At 40.8% G+C, this 20515-nt stretch overlaps 1 protein-coding gene across 8 annotated transcripts in view; it reads left to right on the forward strand.

The window, feature by feature from the left end:
* Positions 1 to 20515, forward strand: part of rnf180a (ring finger protein 180a) — a 141735-nt gene that overhangs the window by 21084 nt on the left and 100136 nt on the right. For 7 of the 8 annotated variants that reach the window (XM_055634933.1, XM_055634960.1, XM_055634922.1 and 4 more), the window contains 3 exons: positions 1945 to 2069; positions 3733 to 3813; positions 7398 to 8447. In XM_055634933.1, the coding sequence (XP_055490908.1) occupies positions 1974 to 2069; positions 3733 to 3813; positions 7398 to 8447 (1227 nt within the window). In that variant the 5' untranslated portion in view covers positions 1945 to 1973. The remainder of the gene's footprint in view (positions 1 to 1944; positions 2070 to 3732; positions 3814 to 7397; positions 8448 to 20515) is intronic. The other variant, XM_055634951.1, reaches the window with a different exon arrangement.

Raw genomic sequence — 20515 nt, forward strand, 5'->3', positions numbered from 1 at the left:
TGTAGTCACAGTTAGATATGGTGGTCAAGAAGGCTTTTGACACATTCATCTTCATCAGTCAGGGTGGTGACTATAAAAATTGGTATTTTATGTTACAGTTGCACAAGATGTTCGTGTGGTCGCATATGGAGAGATCTGTTCAGTTCTGGTCACCATGCTACAGGAAGGATGCCATTAAGCTGGATATGAGATCGGTTAGGACTTGAGGGGCTGAGAGGTTGGGCAGAGAGGTTGGGCAGGCTAGGATATTATTCCTTCGAGCGCAGGAGGCTGTGGGAATGTCTTATAACTATATAACCATATAACAATTACAGCACGGAAACAGGCCATCTCGGCCCTTCAAGTCCGTGCCGAACACTTATTTTCCCCTAGTCCCATCTACCTGCACTCAGACCATAACCCTCCATTCCTTTCCCGTCCATATACCTATCCAATGTATTTTTAAATGATAAAATCGAACCTGCCTCCACTACTTCCACTGGAAGCTCATTCCACACAGCTACCACTCTCTGAGTAAAGAAGTTCCCCCTCATGTTACCCCTAAACTTATGTCCCTTAATTCTCAAGTCAATGGAGGTGTACAAAATCGTGAGGGGAATAGATAGGGTGAGTGCACAGAGTATTCAGGCACAGAAATGTTAAGGTGTATCACATAGTCCTTCAGATTATCATGCTCTGATATAAACTTGGACGAAACAACTGAACCCTAGCGGTGATGTAAAATATAGTACTCTTATTTGATCATTGTTGCATGAGGATTCCTGATAAAATCAAAAATTGATGGTACTCAAGGAAAATTTCAAGACAATGACCAAATAATCATTCACAGCAAGAAAAATGTTAACAACATATCCTTGCTCTTTAACACATTACTATCACTAAGTCTCTTTCGCCAATACCATTCTGGGCAAACTATTGATGAGGAACTCAAATGGACCAGCCACATAAATATTGTGCTACAAGAACAGATTGGAGAAGGAGTATCCTGTGGTAACAATCAACCTCCTGACATCCCAATGCCTTTCCACTATCTCTAAATAACTCTAAAGCTGTTATTGGGAATGAAAAAGTATTGCAACCGAACACGTACGTGCACGGTGCACGTTCTTAACTCAAATATTAATTCATAATAAAGATGAATTCATGACTGAAAATTGTTATTTGCGAATTCATCTTTATTATGAATTAATATTTTATTAAAATTATTATTTTCATGAACAGATAAATATTGTGAATAAAGTTCTGAAATATATGACGTGTTGTGTGTGTATTGAAGTGTTATAGCAAAGCCTGTGGGTGTATCTGAGTTGAAGATGTTCCATGTTTGTGACAAAGTTTCAAGATTGATTATAACAGAGCTTATTCTTGATGTTACTTTTTTTTTAATTGCATCGCTTTAAATAATGGCCTCTCTGCTGATTTTTGACTACAATAATATTTAATGAATAAGGAAAATGTTAACAGGAGCAAATCTCTTAAATATCACCTCCTAAGATGCTTCATGAATGGTTAGTTTCATTGTTAATCATACATTTTCTGCAAGAAATTAGTTATAAATCTACTAAGTTGTAATTTGCAATTTTTAGCTGATCTTATTGGTACTGTGAACATAAATTCTAATGACGTGATAAAAAATAAATTTTCAGACACTTCAAATTTAAATGTTTCACCAAAATTAGTGTTATGATTTGGTTTAATACAACTTTAATTTCTCATATATAGAAACATAGAAAATAGGTGCAGGAGTAGGCCATTCGGCCCTTCGAGCCTGCACCGCCATTCAATATGATCATGGCTGATCATCCAACTCAGTATCCTGTACCTGCCTTCTCTCCATACCTCCTGATCCCTTTTGCCACAAGGGCAGAATGTTCAATTTAAGCTTTGCCTTTTAATTATTTCTGATGACCTATTTGTAATTATTTCATGCTCATTATCTCCCAGGCATATGATGATCCGCTTAGAATTCATAAATGGAAGGTATTCTACGATGCTGGAAATGTCGAAGATTGGTATTGGATGCTGGTAGTTTGTCCATTTCACAAGGGATAGAGCCATCCAATACACAGGTACAATTCATCTTTAGTAACATAAATGCCACGTATCATTAGCTGGCAATAAATATATCTCTCGAAAATTTAGCTTTGAGATTTTACGTGATTTTGTTTTGACTGATTTGGAGGGCTGGGAATGTTCAGCTGTTCATTTCATTCAAAACTAAAATGAGTAGAAGTTTGAATATTACAGGAATCAAACATATATCGAGATAGATAAAGTAAATGAAGATGAGGTGAGATAATAGCCTTGATCTTGTTGAATACATTCAAATCAATTCATCACCGTTGACAACATTAGCGACACAGTGGTGCTGGTCTCCAACGGGATCGGTGACGGACGCACCACACGTCTCTGTTCTCCGTTGCTGGAAGTATATGATTTTGGTGTGTGTGCTTTATCATCATTCCTTACAATGCTATGTACAACAGTGATTGCAACTTCTACTGAAGTGTGGATGCCCATTGGCTCGCTAGAAGCTCATCCGCCCTTTGACAGGTCTTGTTTTTGGTCCTGCTGGGGGTCCACAGCCCCCTCCTCACCTGGCAAACCAAGTGGGGGTTACGGTTTAGTCGCCTACTATCCGACCATGGAGCAGGTAGCACGGGATTACATGGTACCCATGGCAGGGGGGAAACTCCCCCCGACCTGTCGAATACAGTTGTAGGATTAAAGGGCTACATACCCTTCGCTTGCTCCCATTTCTTATGAAGTTGTGTGGATGGAAGGATTATTAGTAGGGAAGCAATTTTTGTGTTGGTAATCATAATTAAATTACATTTAGCATAATTATTTAAGAAGAAGAGAGAAGGTTTTAAATTGGGGTAAGCCCAATTTTATGCAGGTGAGAATTGCTTTAACAAAAGTGGACTTGTAACAAACACTTAAAGGCAAATTATTCTTGAAGTAATAGGCAACATTTAAGAGGACAATTCAAGAGCTGCCTGGCTGACAAAGTACATACAAAGTAAGATAAGATCAAAATGGGAAAGTATGTGTCAGATGTTAAGAACATTTTGCACCAGAAAACCTGGAAGAATATAAAAAAACTGTAGGAATGGAACTACATGAAAATATACGGGCAACAGATCAAAGAATAGCCAAAGAACAAGGGGATAACTAAGGAATGTGTGGCCTTAACAGGGATTCAATCTAAAAAGATGGAGGTGGACCATATGGGTAATCTTCTAAATGAACTTTTTGTGCCTTCGTCGCAGAAAAAGAGGGATGTTGCCGAGGAATCCGACCTTGCAATCCTGGGCCTCCTCCATTGCCAGAGTGAGGCCCAGTGCAAATTGGAGGAACAGCACATCATATTTCACTTGGGTAGTTTACACCCCAGTGGTATGAACATTGACTTTTCCAATTTCAGGTAGTCCTTGATTTCTCCCTCCTTCCCCTCCCCTTCCCAGCTCTCCCACAAGTTTACTGTCTCCTCTCTTTTTCTTCATATTTTAACTTACAACTCCAATTTTAGTCTTCAGAACCAAAGCTGGTGAGAATTCGAAGAGAAAACTTCAGTTACAATCCTCTCAATGAGATGATAGACATGTTAGACTGAATGTTTCATAGTTTCTCCTAACTTCTGTTTGCTGTATGTTTCTTGCCTTCTTCTTTATGGTGAAGTAAATTAAATGGCCTTTATTATTTTACAGGTTTATTTTTTCTTTGTTTTAGAATGCTGGGCAAATCAACTGTACAATTTGGCATGTGAATTTAGAGTCTGCTCCAGAGTGGATAAGAAAAGAGATAGAAAAGGTAAATAATGATGAATTTAAAATGTTGAATGCAGGAAACATAGCAGAAAGGTTTCAATTTGGAGAAGTGATTACTGCTTTACGTGCAACATGTAATCAGAAATGGGTCAAATCTAGGCCCCTATGATCATAAGATCATAAGTGATAGGAGTAGAATTAGGCCATTCGGCCCATCAAGTCTACTCCACCATTCCATCACGGCTGATCTATATCTCCCTCATAATTCCATTTCCTGCCTTCTCCCCATAACCTCTGACATTCGTACTAATCAAGAATCAATCTATCTCTGCCTTAAATATATCTACTGACTTTGCCCCCACAGCCCCCAAAGAATTCCAAATTCACCACTCTCACCCACTAGAGAAATATATCTTCATCTCCTTCCTAAAAGAACGTCCTTTAATTCTGAAGCTATGGCCTCTAGTCCTAGACTCTCCCACTAATGGAAATATCCTCTCCACATCCACTACCCATACCTTTCACTTTTCTGTACGTTTCAATGAGGTTCCCCCTCATTCTTCTAAACTCCAGCAAATATGGGCCCAGTGCTGTCAAATGCTCATCATATGTTAATCTACTAATTCCTGGGATCATGCTTGTAAACCTCCTCCGGACCCTCTCCAGAGCCAGCACATCCTTCCTCAGGTATGGTGCCCAAAATTCCTCATAATATTCCAAATGCAGCCTGACCAGCCCCTAATAGAGCCGCAGCATTACATCCTTGCGTTTGTATACAAGCCCTCTCGAAATAAATACTAGCACTGCATTTGCTTTCTTTACTACTTGCAGATTAACTTTTTGGGAATCCTGCACCAAGTTCCTTTGCTCCTCCGATTTCTGGATTCTCTCCCCAATTAGAAAATAATCTATGCCTTTATTCTCACTACCAAAATGCGTGACTCCACATTTTGCTACGCTATATTGCATCTGCTACTTCTCTGCCCACTCTTCCAACCTATCCAAGTCTTTCTGCAGACTCCCTGCTTTCTCTACACTATCTGCCCTTCCATGTATTTTCGTATCATCTGCAAATTTGGCCACAAAGCCTTCAATCCCCTCGTCCAAATCATTAATATACAACTTGAAGTTGTTGACGAAACAGTTGTCTGAATGAAAATATTGCCCCTGAGGTCCCTGCTTAAATCTTGCCTCACGTCTCACCCTCTGCCCTCCAGTTTTAGAAGCCTCTATATCCTTGGGGAGAAAAGCATTTTCAAGGGTGTCAGTGGTGGAGATGGTCCACCATACAGTTAGTTCTGAATTAAAATTCTTGTAACTTCTTTCATCATTGACACTTTGAGTCTCGAGTCACATAGTATGAAACAGAAGTGGTGAGGACCTTCCCCACTAGAGGGGAAAGGTTATTTGAACCGTGTTTTAAACTTGGCTATTTATTGCATGCAGTAAATAAGTAGAGTGGTAGATAAAATCTTATCTGCTCAATGCTTTTTCGTGTCTAAATTTCAAAAAATAATTTGCAAAGTTTAGCAATGAAAATGAACCAGAAGAAGACGTTAATTTATCCGCAGGATTCCACCAAAATGATTAAATTGCATATTTTAATTGAAGTAGTAAGTACTAATTTTACTATTCTTAGATTTGTCTCTCTTGTGTTTATTTTAATAACTGGAAAAGAACTTCCAGCCTATAATTCAATTCCAACTTTTAATTGTGTAGGTTCTTTCATTAACTCTCCACTGTGTACCGCCGATTTGATTATTTTTAAATAGCAAAAAACTAGCGTTTTTGCCGTGTTACATTCAGGACATCATTCACACAAGAATCTGAATTACCCGGACTTCTGTAACTGAGAAGTTTTCACCATCTTTAACAACAGAATAGTATTCTATATATTTACTTATTTATCTATTTATCTATATATTTATGTATGTATTTATTTATTTAAAACATGTCCTTTTTAAAAAATATTGTCTTTGGCTCTATCAGAAGACTCCAGCTATCAGGTGCCATTCCTGGCAGGTATTTATCCTGTTTAAGTAATCTCCTGGGTTGCATAGCATTTTTCTCTTGATGCTCTTCTAATGTGAAAAAAGAGGTGGCAATAGTTTGATTATAAAAGCATTAGAAGTAGATTTGTTCAGTTATTCCAGTATTGTTCTTTAGGATGTATTCTTGTACTACTTCATATTGCACTAGTCTTTGCTACAATCTTTGCACCGTTCTGTCTGTTTTGCAGTTGTTATTGTATATATTTTTGCACTCATTGTATTTATTGTTTACTCTACAAATTTCATGTGAACCATGAATTTCATTGCACCCTGGTATGTACCACAATAAACTAATCTGAAACTAATATGAATCTGAATCAGAGTGTACCAAGTGGCATCTTGAGCATCCTCAATTTAATGTGATAGTCGACCAATTTTTAATCATGTATCTTCCCATGATCCTTTTGACTAAGACTAGGTTTGATGCAAAAATCTCGACCTTGAAGGTACTTAAACAACTTCAGCGCTGAGAGATTTGCAAAGATACACAACTCCGAGTGAGGAAATTGCTTTTTATCTTCATATTAAATGGCTGCGACTAAGCCTCCATGTTGCATGGCTCTCGGCATTACCTTCATCATTTTGTTTACACATTGAGAAACATTGATTATATTTTATGAATCTTGACGTAAATGGAAACAGATTTTCCTGTTGTCTTGTATTCATTCTCCCGCAGTGCCAATATCTCTTTAATGCAATTGACTTAATTTGCTTTTGTAATCAACATATAATGATAGTAGATTTTTGTAATTTCTTGCATCATCAGTAACAAGAACTCGTACCCAGTTTTCATTGCGTGATGTTAATATTCACCACTTCCCAAGGATTATTTTGTTCCATAACATTTGATCTCTGAGAAAATCTTTACTGAGTTGCAATGTGTATTTTAGGAAAACTAAATTCGTAATGTGTATTTTAGGAAAACAGGCAAAATCACTATTTAGTTTGGAGCAAGTCCCAAATTAGAATACTTAAAAATAAGCAATGTGGCAAATTTGCACCCGCTGTGATCAAAATATAATTGGTGCCATTTCAAAACAAATCACAACTTTTTTCCAGTCATCAAATGAAAGGAACATAAATTGTTTGCTTTGACTAATTAACAATAATTTTCAACAGTGTATAACATTTTTTTTATCAATTCTGAAATAGCAATGGAGCATCTTTTCAGCATTTTAATTGGTGTTTTTGAAGTAGAAATCAGATACGTTTTTTAGTACATTCAGACTACAGTTTTCAGATAATTTTGAAAGCTTTCTTTATCATCTAAGTTCAATGGCATGCGTCTGGTCAGTGTTTATCAAGCCACTTACATTATTTGCTGTGAAAGCACTAGTGTGGAATTTTCAGGCACAACAGAATAATATGTATTTTCTGAACTGCTGCTCTGGTGCGCTGTGAACCCACCCAATCTGCCAGATCACGCCGTTGTGTGGGCTTTTCAATGAAATACTAGATTCCACATGACCCATAGAATAGAAAAGCTGACCCTCTAAATTGAATGAAATAGTTGATGTGGTCACTTTCCCGCTTTTTCATGACAATGACCAGATTGTTGTTTGTTTTTTTCCCATAGTCATGGTGGACAAATGGGAGGCTGAACTGCCCGCGTTGTGGGGCCCGTCTAGGGGATTTTAACTTTGTCTGCCCTGCCAAATGCCCCTGTGGGCAGACAGTGACTGTGCATATCTGTAAGAGTCGGACTGACTATGAGCCGCCACGTTTAATCAGAATCAGTGAGTCCGCGGAGGTGAAATCCTTGCGTAAACTGCAATACATGCACGGGTTGGAAACATTGGCGAAGATGGAGCATGGGACAGAAAGCAGCTTGTCCCGCTACAGGCAGAACCATTCGAGGAAGATGGCTCATGAACGAATGACTGATGCACTTTGCCTGGAGGCAAGATCATGCAGCAGAGGAATTGTAGAAGTTGACAGGAATGAATTTAACTTCAAAGCAGCTTATCCACAGCCTTGCTCTTCTGCTTCACAGCCAGTGAGAGCCAGATGTGCAGTGAAAGGTTTTCATAAAAAGTCTCTCAGTCTGGATTTTAACCGCACTAACTCAAAGGACACATCTGTCAGTTTTGCTGGCATTCATGGATTGTGTCCGCGATCATCTTCTTGTGGGCTTATAATGAATCACATAGATGAGACTGCTACTCCTATGCAGCAGATTCCTCTGGCAGAAGATACTAATCTGCAACTAACTACACATGAAGCATTGAATGTGGCTCTCTTTCGCAGTCAATATGTTAAAGACTCTGATTTTGTGTTGAGTCCTCAGTCGTTCCGAAATCATCCTGCTGAAGAATACTGCGAAGATGGTGATCCTGGTCCATCTGTGCCAAGACTCCGCAAGAGCAAAAGTGCTCACATTTCCTCCATTGTTAGAGGCTGGTCACCCGATTTAAGTACTGAGGCAAGTGATGTAGAGGAGTGGGAGGAAGGACATGAAGCAGGTACAAGTAATCCTTGTGATGATCCTGCACCGTGCATCCCCATTTTCTCCACTGTCGGAGATAGACCATTAAGTAAACGGCAGAGAAATAAACTTAAGAGTTTGAAGAGGAAACAGCGGAGATGGCAACGATGGCAGCAGAGCAAATTGAAGGAACAAAAACAGGTCAGTGCTGAGATATTCTATATGCAGTACTGTTAATATTATTATATCAGATTGAAAATTAGGAGCCATTAATAAATGTTATAAAAATGACCAATGCAACATTGTCCACATTGAAATTAGAATCAACGGGTCAGTGACAGCATGAACAAAAAATTGTCTTCGGGACCGAATGTTAGAAAAAAAGTTGTTCTCAGACTGGCGAAAGAATAACTGTTCCTCAGGGTTTAGTATAATGGCTGCTGTTATTTTCAATATTAATAGCAGACATGGCCGTTATGTAAAATTTCCAAATTTGTAATTGGCGCAACTTGGAAATATGTTAACAGTAAGGAGGTCACAAAGTAGACGTGAACACTACAGAGAGACTGGCGAAATGTGCATTGATGCAAGTTAATGCAGATTAGTATGAAGTGACGAACGATGAGAAACCATTCGGACTGAATGGTGAATACATTTATGTACTTTACTGTAGCTGTGATTCCAAAAACTACGTAAGCAAGGCGAAAGTATTTTTAAACAAAATAAAAGTATTTTGATGGAGTGTAAAAGTATTATTGCATTTTATTTGAAATTACTGTATTAGATTACAATTAGGAATGTTTTTACTATCTTTACAATCTTTGAATGTAATTTATGGGTCTTGTAAAGTAAACATAAAATGCTCTGTAATTTTGAATGCTGAATGTCAGGTGTATAATGTAAAGATTGAGAAGTATATAATAGACAATAGGCGCAGGAGTAGGCCATTCGTCCCTTCGAGCCAGCACCGCCATTCAATGAGATCATGGCTGATCATCCACAATCAGTACCCCGTTGCTGCCTTCTCCCCATATCTCCTGACTCTGCTATCTTTAAGAGCCCTATCTAGCTCTCTCTTGAAAGCATCCAGAGAACCGGCCTCCACCGCCCTCTGGGGCAGAGAATTCCACAGACTCACAACTCTCTGTGTGAAAAAGTGTTTCTCATCTCTGTTCTAAATGGCCTACCGCTTACTCTTGAACTGTGGCCCCTGGTTCTGGACTCCCCCAACATCGGGAACATGTTTTCTGCCTCTAGCGTGTCCAAACCCTTAATAATCTTATATGTTTCAATAAGATACCCTCTCATCCTTCTAAATTCCAGAGTGTCTAAGCCCAGCCGCTCCATTCTCTCAGCATATGGCAGTCCCGCCATCCTGGGAATTAACCTTGTGAAGCTACTCTGCACTCCCTCAATAGAAAAAATGTCCCTCCTCAAATTTTGGGACCAAAACTGCACACAATATTCCAGGTGGGGTCTCACTCGGGCCCTGTACAACTGCAGAAGGACATCTTTGCTCCTATACTCAACTGCTCTTGTTATGAAGGCCAACATGCCATTTGCTTTCTTCACTGCCTGCTGTACCTGCATGCTTACTTTAATTGACTAATGAACAAGGACCCCCTGATCCCGTTGTACTTCACATTTTCCCAACTTGACACCATTTAGATAATAATCTGTCTTCCTGTTTTTGCTACCAAACTGAATAACCCCACATTACTCCACATTATACTGCATCTGCCATGCATCTGCCCACTCATCCAACTGTTCAAGTCACCCTGCATTCTCATAGCATCCACCTCACAGTTCACACTGCCACCCAGCTTTGTGTCATCTGCAAATTTGTTAATGTTACTTTGAATCACTTCATCTAAATCATTGATGTATATTGTAAATAGCTACAGTACCAGCGCCAAGCCGTGCGGTACCACAGCGCCTGCCTTTCTGAAAGGGACCCGTTAATCCCCACTCTTTGTTTCCTGTCTGCCAACCAATTTTCTATCCAGCACCCTACCCACAATATCATGTGCCCTAATTTTGCCCACTAATCTCCTATGTGGGACCTTATCAAATGCTTTCTGAAAGTCCAGGTAAACTACATCCACTGGCTCTCCCTTGTCCATTTTCCTAGTTACATCCTCAAAAAATCCCAGAAGATTAGTCAAGCAGGATTTCCCCTTCGTAAACCCATGCTGACTCGGGCCGATCCTGTGACTGCTATCCAAATGTGCAGCTATCGCATCTTTTATAATTGACTCCAGCATCTTCCCCACCACCAATGTCAGGCTAACTGGTCTATAATTCCCCGTTTTCTCTCTCCCACCTTTCTTAAAAAGTGGGATAACATTAGCTACTCTCCAATCCACAGGAACTGATCCTGAATCTATAGAGCATTAGAAAATGATCACCAATGCATCCACAATATCTAGAGCCTATTCCTTAAGTACCCTGGGATGCAGACCATCAGGTCCTGGGGATGCTAAAAGTTCCTTCCTATAGTGGGGAAGGGGATGCACACGCGATCTCCATCGTCGTTCTGGCAGGTTGGGATTGTGAAGAAAGCACTTTGCAAGTAAATCTCGCAGCATTTCCCAACTTCTCCTGGAATTCAGATGGTTCAATCCTGGTGGATCTAGTTGGAATGGATCTCCTGAAACCGATGCCAGTCTCTTTGTGAACCTGCTAGTTATACGCCATGATTGTGATTACCTCTTTCTTATTCCTGAAATCTACCCAGAATAATAAGATTGCTCTGTTGGTTAAGGGCATGGACCTGCTGACTGAATGGCCACTCTCTGTGTCATAATAAATGTGTAAGTAAGGTAGTATGAACTGGAACTTACTGCCTGTGAATGCGGTAGAGGCAAAGCCCCATGTTGCATTTAAAAATTACCAGATGCTTACGTTATCATGAGTTGCAATCTACAGGGTCTCAAACCTATTTTTGTCAAATGGGATTAGGGTCGGTCACCTTCTTCAATCAGCACTGACGTTAGCGGTCAAATGGTTGCAGAAATGTTGTATTCTGTGATTATAATTGTATCTCAAGTACGTCAAGTTTGATAAGAAATGGAGGTACATTAAAATCAAAGCAATATTTGCTTTCACAACCTCAGCACTTTATAGCCAATGGTGTACTCAATGTAATCACCATTGTAATGTAGAAAAACAGCATTTGGTTTGGATATTGAAGTCTTTCAGTGAAATAAAAAACAAATTGTTCAGGACCAAATAAATAGTTTTGGCTAAATTGAGTGGGAGATAAACTTTCCTTCTCGACTAATTGATCCATATCGTCGCAAGAACAAGGGAAGCAGAAAAAAGGTTGCGATAAAGGAGATCAAAAATGATTCAAATATCAGTTAGTTCTAGTTAATGTAACCAGTTTAAGTTGGATTTGTATGAATCTGTACAAGCATGTATTTTCTTCCTATTTGTGGCACTTGGTCTGTTACATATTATTGTGGATTAGTGGATGTTTGCTAAACTTCTTCTATGCACTGCAGCACAATGTGAACCATCCCGCAATGAAGTACATTGTCCAAATATGTAGTTAGTTTAAGAAAGTCAGGCTTTAATTGTGTGTTGATCCCTGGAGTGCTGCATACCATTTTTGTACCCTGCTTCAACCTGTAGAAATACAAATTTCTATTAAAAAACAACATGCTGTGAACCTGCCCACGCACAACATTTGATTAGTTATCAAACTTGTATTCAGATTCAGATTCAACTTTAATTGTCATTGTCAGTGTACAGTACAGAGACAACAAAATGCAGCATAATAATGTAAGTCTAACGATAGCAATCAAACTAATGTACTGTAAGAAAAGTTTGAAGGGAATTGATAAATCCTGGACATCTGAAATGATTTGGCACACTGTTGGGAAGCAAAACAAGTGATAAATGAAAGAAAAAATGTTTTACTTTCAGATCGGTATCTGAAATGCGTGATCCTGCAGAATAAAATAAATATTGATCATTTTTATTTATTCCCATGCTTTGAAATATCCATACAGTCTATGATATGGTCTATTTGACCTGTGCAACCATGTGACCAGGGCACATGATATGCTGGTCTTTATCACATGAGGATTTGAATAGAAGATTAAGGAAGTCATGGAGATACAAGAAGCTGCAGGTGCTGGAATCTTGAGCAAACCACAAAGTGCTGGAGGAACGCAGAGGATCAGGCAGCATCTGTGGGGATAATAAATAAACAATGTTTTAGGTCAGGACCCTTCTTCAGACTGATCAGGAAAGCCTAATTGCATTTGTAAACTCCAGCTGTTGATAACACAGTTAAATACTGTGTGCAGTGTTAGTCTCTTTAACTATGAGGGAGTGCAGCGAAGATTCACTGAACTGGATAAATACAGTAGGAGAAGTGATTGGGTAAACAAGGCTGTAGAAACAAGGCAATGCAGGTTGACAAGAAACGCTGCTTTACAAAAAAGGACATAAAGTGCTGGAGTAGTTCAGCGGATCAGACAGCATCTCTGGATAGGTGACGTCCTGTGGATAGGGTGAACTGTTTTAAATATCTGGGAGTCCACATCTCTGAGGATATGACATGGGCATCACACGCCTCAGCACTCGTGAGTAAGGCAAGGCAGCGCCTTTACCACCTCAGGCAATTGAGGAAATTCAGAGTGTCTCTGAGGATCCTCCAGTGCTTCTACGCAGCGGCGGTGGAAAGCATCTTGTCCGGGAACATTACCATCTGGTTTGGGAATTGCTCTGCCAAGGACAAGAAGGCTCTGCAGAGAGTAGTGCGTTCGGCCGAACGCACTATGGGAACTTCACTCACCCCCCTGCAGGAACTATACAACAGGAGGTGCAACTCCAGAGCAAATAAAATCATAGGAGACCCCTTCCACCCCTGCAACGGACTGTTCCAGCTGCTACGGTCAGGCAAACGCCTCCGTTGCCATGCGGTGAGAACGGAGAGGTTGAGAAGTGGTGTCGGCGTTGGTAGGCCTGGCCTGTGAGTGACTTGGAACGTGGTGAGGGTCGTGGTGAGAGTCTGAAGATACGTCCTGACCCGAAATGTCACCGATCTTGGTTCTCCAAAGATGCTGCCTGACCTGCTGAGTTACTCCAATAGTTTGTGGCTTTTTTGAGTAAACCTGGCCTGTTTTCTCTTCTTTAGAAGAATAAAATGAGGATTTGAGTATAGGAGCAGGGAGGTTCTACTGCAGTTGTACAGGGTCTTGGTGAGACCACACCTGGAGTATTGCGTACAGTTTTGGTCTCCAAATCTGAGGAAGGACATTATTGCCATAGAGGGAGTGCAGAGAAGGTTCACCAGACTGATTCCTGGGATGTCAGGACTGTCTTATGAAGAAAGACTGGATAGACTTGGTTTATACTCTCTAGAATTTATTTAGAAGATTGAGGGGGGATCTTATAGAAACTTACAAAATTCTTAAGGGGTTGGACAGGCTAGATGCAGGAAGATTGCTCCCGATGTTGGGGAAGTCCAGGACAAGGGGTCACAGCTTAAGGATAAGGGGGAATCCTTTAAAACCGAGATGAGAAGAACTTTTTTCACACAGAGAGTGGTGAATCTCTGGAACTCTCTGCCGCAGAGGGTAGTCGAGGCCAGTTCATTGGCTATATTTAAGAGGGAGTTAGATGTGGCCCTTGTGGCTAAAGGGATCAGAGGGTATGGAGAGAAGACAGGTACGGGATACTGTTGGATGATCAGCCATGATCATATTGAATGGCGGTGCAGGCTCGAAGGGCTGAATGGCCTACTCCTGCACCTAATTTCTATGTTTCTATCTCATTAAAAAACTTGCATTATTCTTAAAGGTCTTGTCAGGTTAGGTGCAGGGAGCGATGTTTTTCCTAACTGAGGAATCTGTGGCATTGGGTGACAGATTCAGAAGGAGTAAGCTTATGAGCACTGTCAAGGAAATATTTCTTTACTCATATTGGTGAACATTTGGACTTACCCACCCAGGAGAGCTGTATAATCTTAGTCATTGTGTTCAATCAAAGCAGAGATAAATAGATTTCTGTATATGAAGGGATATTGGCCATGTGTTAGAAAGTGGCACTTAGGTGAAAGATGAGTCATGGTCTTGATTAATGGCATGCAGGCTCAGAGGGCCCTGATGGCCAATTTTTGCTTCTGTTTTGTAGGTATTCTTACATTCCCTTTGAATGCAGTGCTTCATATGGAGTCTGATAATACTACTTACAATTGTTATTCCAGAGGCTATTGTAGCTGCTTTCAAATTTTAAATGATTTGCATTCCTGCATTCCCAAATCTTTTGAAACTTAATAGTTTTGGCTTCTTGCCATTTATAAAATATCCAATGTTTCTTTCTTGAATTCCAAAGCGAATGATCTCACACTTTCACACATTAGCCTGCCTCTCTCTGATAACAACTCCATTCCACTTTGTAACTTTGTACTCTTATCTGCAATATTCCCTCTCCATTCTAATGGAAGATTGTACATTTAAGTTTTGAGACAATGTAAATAGTGTGAAATGCAAAATTGTCTATGCACATGCCAACTCAGAACAGTGTAGGAAAGAACTGCAGGTGCTGGGTTTTACCAAAGATGGACACAAATTGCTGGAGTAAATCAACAGGTCAGGCAGCATCTCTGGAGAAGAGGAATAGGAGACGTTTCAGGTCGGATCTGAAGGAAGTTTGAAGGAGGGTTCCAACCCAAAACGTCACCTGTTTCTCCAGAGATGCTGCGTGACCCGCTGACTTACTCCAGAATTTTGTGTCTACCAATTCTGAACAGTTTGAATCAGGTTGGTTCAGGACCTCAAGAAAGAGAGTTTGTAGAATGCCTCCGAGATGGATTCTTAGAGCAGCTTGTAATGGAGCCGACCAGAGAAAAGGCAATTCTGGATTTAGTGTTGTCCAATGAACCAGATATGATAAGAGAACGCGAGGTAAAGGAACCGCTTGGAGGTAGTGATCATACTATGATTAGTTTTAATCTGCAATTTGAGAAGGAGAACGTTAAATCAGAAGTGTCAGTGATGCAGTTGAACAAAGGGGACTATGAAGGCATGAGAGGGGAGCTGGCCAAGGTAGACTGGAAAGGGATCCTAGCAGGAAAGACAGTGGAACAGCAATGGCAGGAATTTCTGGGCATAATCCGGAAGACGCAGGATCATTTCATTCCAAAAAGGAAGAAAGATTCTAATGGGAGTAGGAGGCAACCGTGGCTGACAAGAGAAGTTAGGGATAGAATAAAACTAAAAGAAAAGATGTATAACACAGCAAAGAGTAGCCGGAAGCCAGAGGATTGGGAAACTTTCATACGACAACAGAAAGAAACAAAACGGGCAATACGGGCTGAAAAGATGAAGTACGAAGGGAAGCTGGCCAAGAATATAGAGAAGATCAGTAAAAGCTTCTTTAGGTATGCTAAGGGAAAAAGAGTAGCAAAGTCAAATGTGGGTCCCTTGAAGGCAGACACGGGTGAAATTATTACGGCCAACAAGGAAATGGCAGAAGAGTTGAACAGGTACTTCGGATCTATCTTCATTAAGGAAGACACAAACAATCTCCCAGATGTAATGGAGGACAGAGGATCTAAGGGGGTAGAGGAACTGAAAGACATTTTCATTAGGCGGGAAATAGTATTGGGTAGGCTAATGGGACTGACGGATGATAAATCCCCTGGACCTAATGGTCTGCATCCCAGGGTCCTCAGGGAGGTGACTCTAGAAATAGTGGACGCGTTGGTGATCATTTTCCATTGTTCAATAGATTCAGGATCAGTTCCTGTGGATGGGAGGATAGCTAATGTTATCCCACTTTTCAAGAATGGAGCGAGAGAGAAAACCGGGAATTGCAGACCAGTTAGCCTGACTTCGGTGGTGGGAAAGATGCTGGAGTCAATTATTAAAGAGGTAATAATGGGGCATTTGGACAGCAGTAAAAGGACTAGTCCAAGTCAACATGGATTTATGAAAGGGAAATCATGCTTGACTAATCTTCTGGGATTTATTTGAGGATGTGACAAGTAAAATGGATGAATGGGTGCCAGTGGATGTAGTGTATCTAGACTTTCAGAAAGCCTTTGATAAGGTCCCGCATGGGAGACTGGTTACTAAAATTAGAGCACATGGTATTGGGGGTAGGGTGTTGACGGATAGAAAATTGGTTGGCCGGTAGCAAAGAGTAGAGTATACTCAGTATAGGAGTAAAGAGGTTCTTCTGCAGTTGTATAGGGCTCTGGTGAGACCACATCTGGAGTATTGTGTACAGTTTTGGTCTCCTAATTTGAGGAAGGACATCCTTGTGATTGAGGCAGTGCAGCGTAGGTTCACGAGATTTATCCCTGGAATGGCGGGACTGTCATGAGGAAAGATTGAAAGACTAGGCTTGTATTCACTGGAGTTTAGAAGGATGAGGGGGTTCTTATAGAAACGTATAAAATTATAAAAGAACTGGACAAGCTAGATGCAGGAAAAATGTTCCCAATGTTGGGTGAGACCAGAACCAGGGGCCGCAGTCTTAGAATAAAGGGGAGGTTATTTAAGCCTGAGGTGAGAAAAAAACTTTTTCACCAGAGATTTGTGAATTTATGGAATTCCCTGCCACAGAGGGCAGTGGAGGCCAAGTCACTGGATGGACTTAAGAGAGAGTTAGATAGAGCTCTAGGGGCTAGTGGAGTCAAGGGATATGGGAAGAAGGCAGGCACGGGTTATTGATAGGGGACGATCAGCCATGATCACAATGAATGGCGGTGCTGGCTCGAAGGGCCAAATGGCCTCCTCCTGCACGTATTATCTATGTTTCTATGCTCCACATCGGTGAGACCAAGCGTAGGCTTGGCAATCGCTTCGCCGAACACCTCCGCTCGGTTCGCAATAACCAACCTGATCTCCCGGTGACTCAGCACTTCAACTCCCCCTCCCATTTCAAATCCGGCCTTTCTGTCCTCGGCCTCCTCCACGGCCAGAGTGAGGACCACCGTAAATTGGAGGAGCAGCACCTCATATTTCGCTTGGGCAATCTGCACCCCAGCGGTATGAACATTTACGTCTCTAATATCAGGTAGTCCTTACTTTCTCCTCCCCATCTCAGCTCTCCCTCAGTCCACTGGTTCCTTCTCTTCCTTTCTTCTTCCCGCGCCCCCCCCCCCCCCCCCCCCCCCCCCTCACATCAGTCTGAAGAAGGGTTTCAGCCCGAAACGATGCCTATTTCCTACGCTCCATAGATGCTACCTCACCTGCTGAGTTTCTCCAGCATTTTTGCCTACCTTCGATTTTCCAGCATCTGCAGTTCCTTCTTAAACGAAGCATATATTTTGGTGCTTTTCAATGGAGACCTAACATCAAAGTCTGTTAACATGATTCAAGATGGACAGATCTCGGATAAAAAGAGAGCACACAGATCTCAGTATAGCAATAATTCAAAACTGATTACATGAACATTTAATCCTTTTGGTAAACTTTGGTTCAGTCCATGTTCCCTTATACTCTACGTAAATGAAAACCGATTAGCAGTTTTATTTGAGGTAGAATATTTGTTGCTGTACCTGAATGTATTCATTTCATGCAATGGAAGGGTAGAGTATAATTTCATTTAGTTAGGACAATTATTGGTTTAAAAGAAAGTTTGGCATTCTTTTGTTGTTATTTTCTATTACTGAACAATATTCAGTTCAGTCTTGCCCATTGTCTGACCAACTATACCCAGCTCTTTGCTGGCTCCATTCTTTACATTTATTTATTTTTTGCTGCTGCTGCAATCTGGTCATTTATATGTCACTTATAATTATATTAAATGTGGAAAAATATTAAAAAACTGCCTTCTGTGAATAGAGCAGTGCCATCCAGCTCTGTGGCACTGAGGTAGTTCGATTACCCGCCGGAGTATGAGGTGAATTCAGAGCTCTATATATCTTGTATCAGGACATAACTTCGCAGTTAATCTCAATTTACTTGTGAGCAAGTGCAACATTTACTGCCCAATGCTGACTCATACGTAGACTACATGCTGTTTCAAAGGTCACATTACTGTGGGTTTTGAGTCCCTTATAGGCTACAGATAGCAAATTTATTCCTGTGAAGAATACATACATACGTCGGTCATACATACCTGTGGAGAATACATACTTACTTTGTAATACTATGTAATAACATGACATACTTCAGCAAATAAGTTAGAAGGATCATAAAAGATATATTTTTAATGTTATTCACATCAATATAGTGACAAATGATTTTAATATGACCACACAGCTGTAAGGCATTTGTTACCCAGCAGCAAGTGGGCACAGTGGTAGAGTTGCTACCTCACAGCACCAGAGATCCGGGTTTGATCCTGACTACGGATGCTGTCTGTACGGAGTTAGTACGTTCTCCCCGTGACCTGCATAGGTTTTCTCCGAGATCTTCCTCCCACACTCCAAAGAAGTACAGGTTTGTTGGTTAATTGGTTTGGTATAAGTGTAAATTGTCCGTAGTGTGTGACTAGGATAGTGTTAATGTGGGGGAATTACTGCTGGTCACTGCAGACTCGGTGGGCCAAAGGACCTGTTTCCATGCTGTATCTCTAAAACTAAAACTATTGCTTGTGGTATGTTCTTCCTTTTGGTGCAACTGTCAGGAATCTCCCATCTACTAAGATAGGTTGCAACTTCCACAATAAGTGGTAAACATTCAAAAATAAACCACAGCTGAGAGATTTGTTCTGTGCAAAATAACAGTCCCTATGTCCCATATTGTAATTAATTTGCAGACAACTTGAGATCAGTTAAATAATAGTACTTTGTGAAGCAAGCAATGGGGAATATCTGCCAGCAGAGAGCACTGAATCTCATTTAAATTTGTGCAGTATTAATAGCCGGCCCTAAAATACATTTCTTCATCAGGTAAATGTTAAAAGAAGTTACGTTTATTGGAATTTTTGTTGTGCATTTATACAGTTCAATAGTGCTTTATGGTTTTGCCTGCCTTTTTGATGAATTTCTCAATCTCCCGGGTTTTATTGATTTATTACATATTTTGTTTCTGTCTTATTTTATCTTCTATCGTATATTTTCAGATATTAAAACAAAAAGACCTGGTGACCACCAGGAGGCAGTACCATGAGCTTTAGAGGTTAATATTATCCATAGTTTTATATAAATACTAGACCAAGTGGGACGCGTTGGGCCCTGTCCCCCAACACAATAACCCACCACTAACCCGTTCCCCCAACGCAACCTGTTTCCACCGCTCACCCATTCCCCCAACTAAAATATTGCACCACTCACCCCTAGTCCTCAAGGGAGGCCTGGTCCCCCAACGTAACCCGTCAGCGCTCCCTGGAGCCAATCAATCCTTTCCACGTGGGGGGGTGGGGGAGTGGGGCAGTCAGCGCTTCCTGGAGCCAATGAGTGGACTCTACTTGAATCGGTGTTAGCGCTCCGTGGAACCAATAAATCCTTCCCACGTGATTCTGCTAATGGTGATGCTGCTGCTGCTCAACGATTGGGCCACCAATGCCAGAGAGGGGCATCTCCAAAATTCTCTCAAAATTCTGTGGGGAGTGGGCTCCGGGGAGTGAGCCGTGGGGAGAGGGCTGGGGGTAAAATTCACGAAGTCATGGCTGCCATTACCATTGGCAATGGTGTGGGCTTGAAGACTTCATGGGCAGGTCCCATTGTGATGTCATTGTTGGACTCAGCAGCCTACGTAAATGAGAGGCCATTGTGATTGGTGGACTGTGAGATGGCATTGTGGCATCATCACTGGAAGCTGCTGGAAGACTGTCTCTCTCAGAAGCCACTATTATTTTCAAAGTCGGCTTTTTAAAAAACTTTAATCACCAATAACTTTTGAAATATAATATCTGATCTGAAGGAAACTTAACAAAACCGACGGGGAAATTTTTCAGTAAGGTTCTGCAAATATTTCAATGCTACCGTGTATCGTTTTGCTGAAGATACACTATAACACAATAGATAACACAAGTACACACACTCACACACAGAAACAAGATGAGACTTTTGTATATAGATAGATAGATGGAGTCTATGCTGTTGGTATTAATGTCAGCAGAGACATTATTCCTAGAGGTTGATGAGTACCTGGAATGTGGTGGATGAAACGGGTACGTTAGTGGCATTTCAAAGCCTTTGGATAGATAGGCAGGCGGGATATGGAGGAAAATGAGTTATTTGCAAATAAGCGATAAATTATGGTTTAGGCATTATGTTTGTCACAGACATTGTGGACTGAAGGGCCTGTTTTTGTGCTGTACTGTTCTGTTTTATGCAGATCAAGTATCATGTAACT

This window comes from Leucoraja erinacea, chromosome 1 (genome assembly GCF_028641065.1).
Source record: "Leucoraja erinacea ecotype New England chromosome 1, Leri_hhj_1, whole genome shotgun sequence".
Taxonomy (NCBI): Eukaryota; Metazoa; Chordata; class Chondrichthyes; order Rajiformes; family Rajidae; genus Leucoraja; species Leucoraja erinaceus.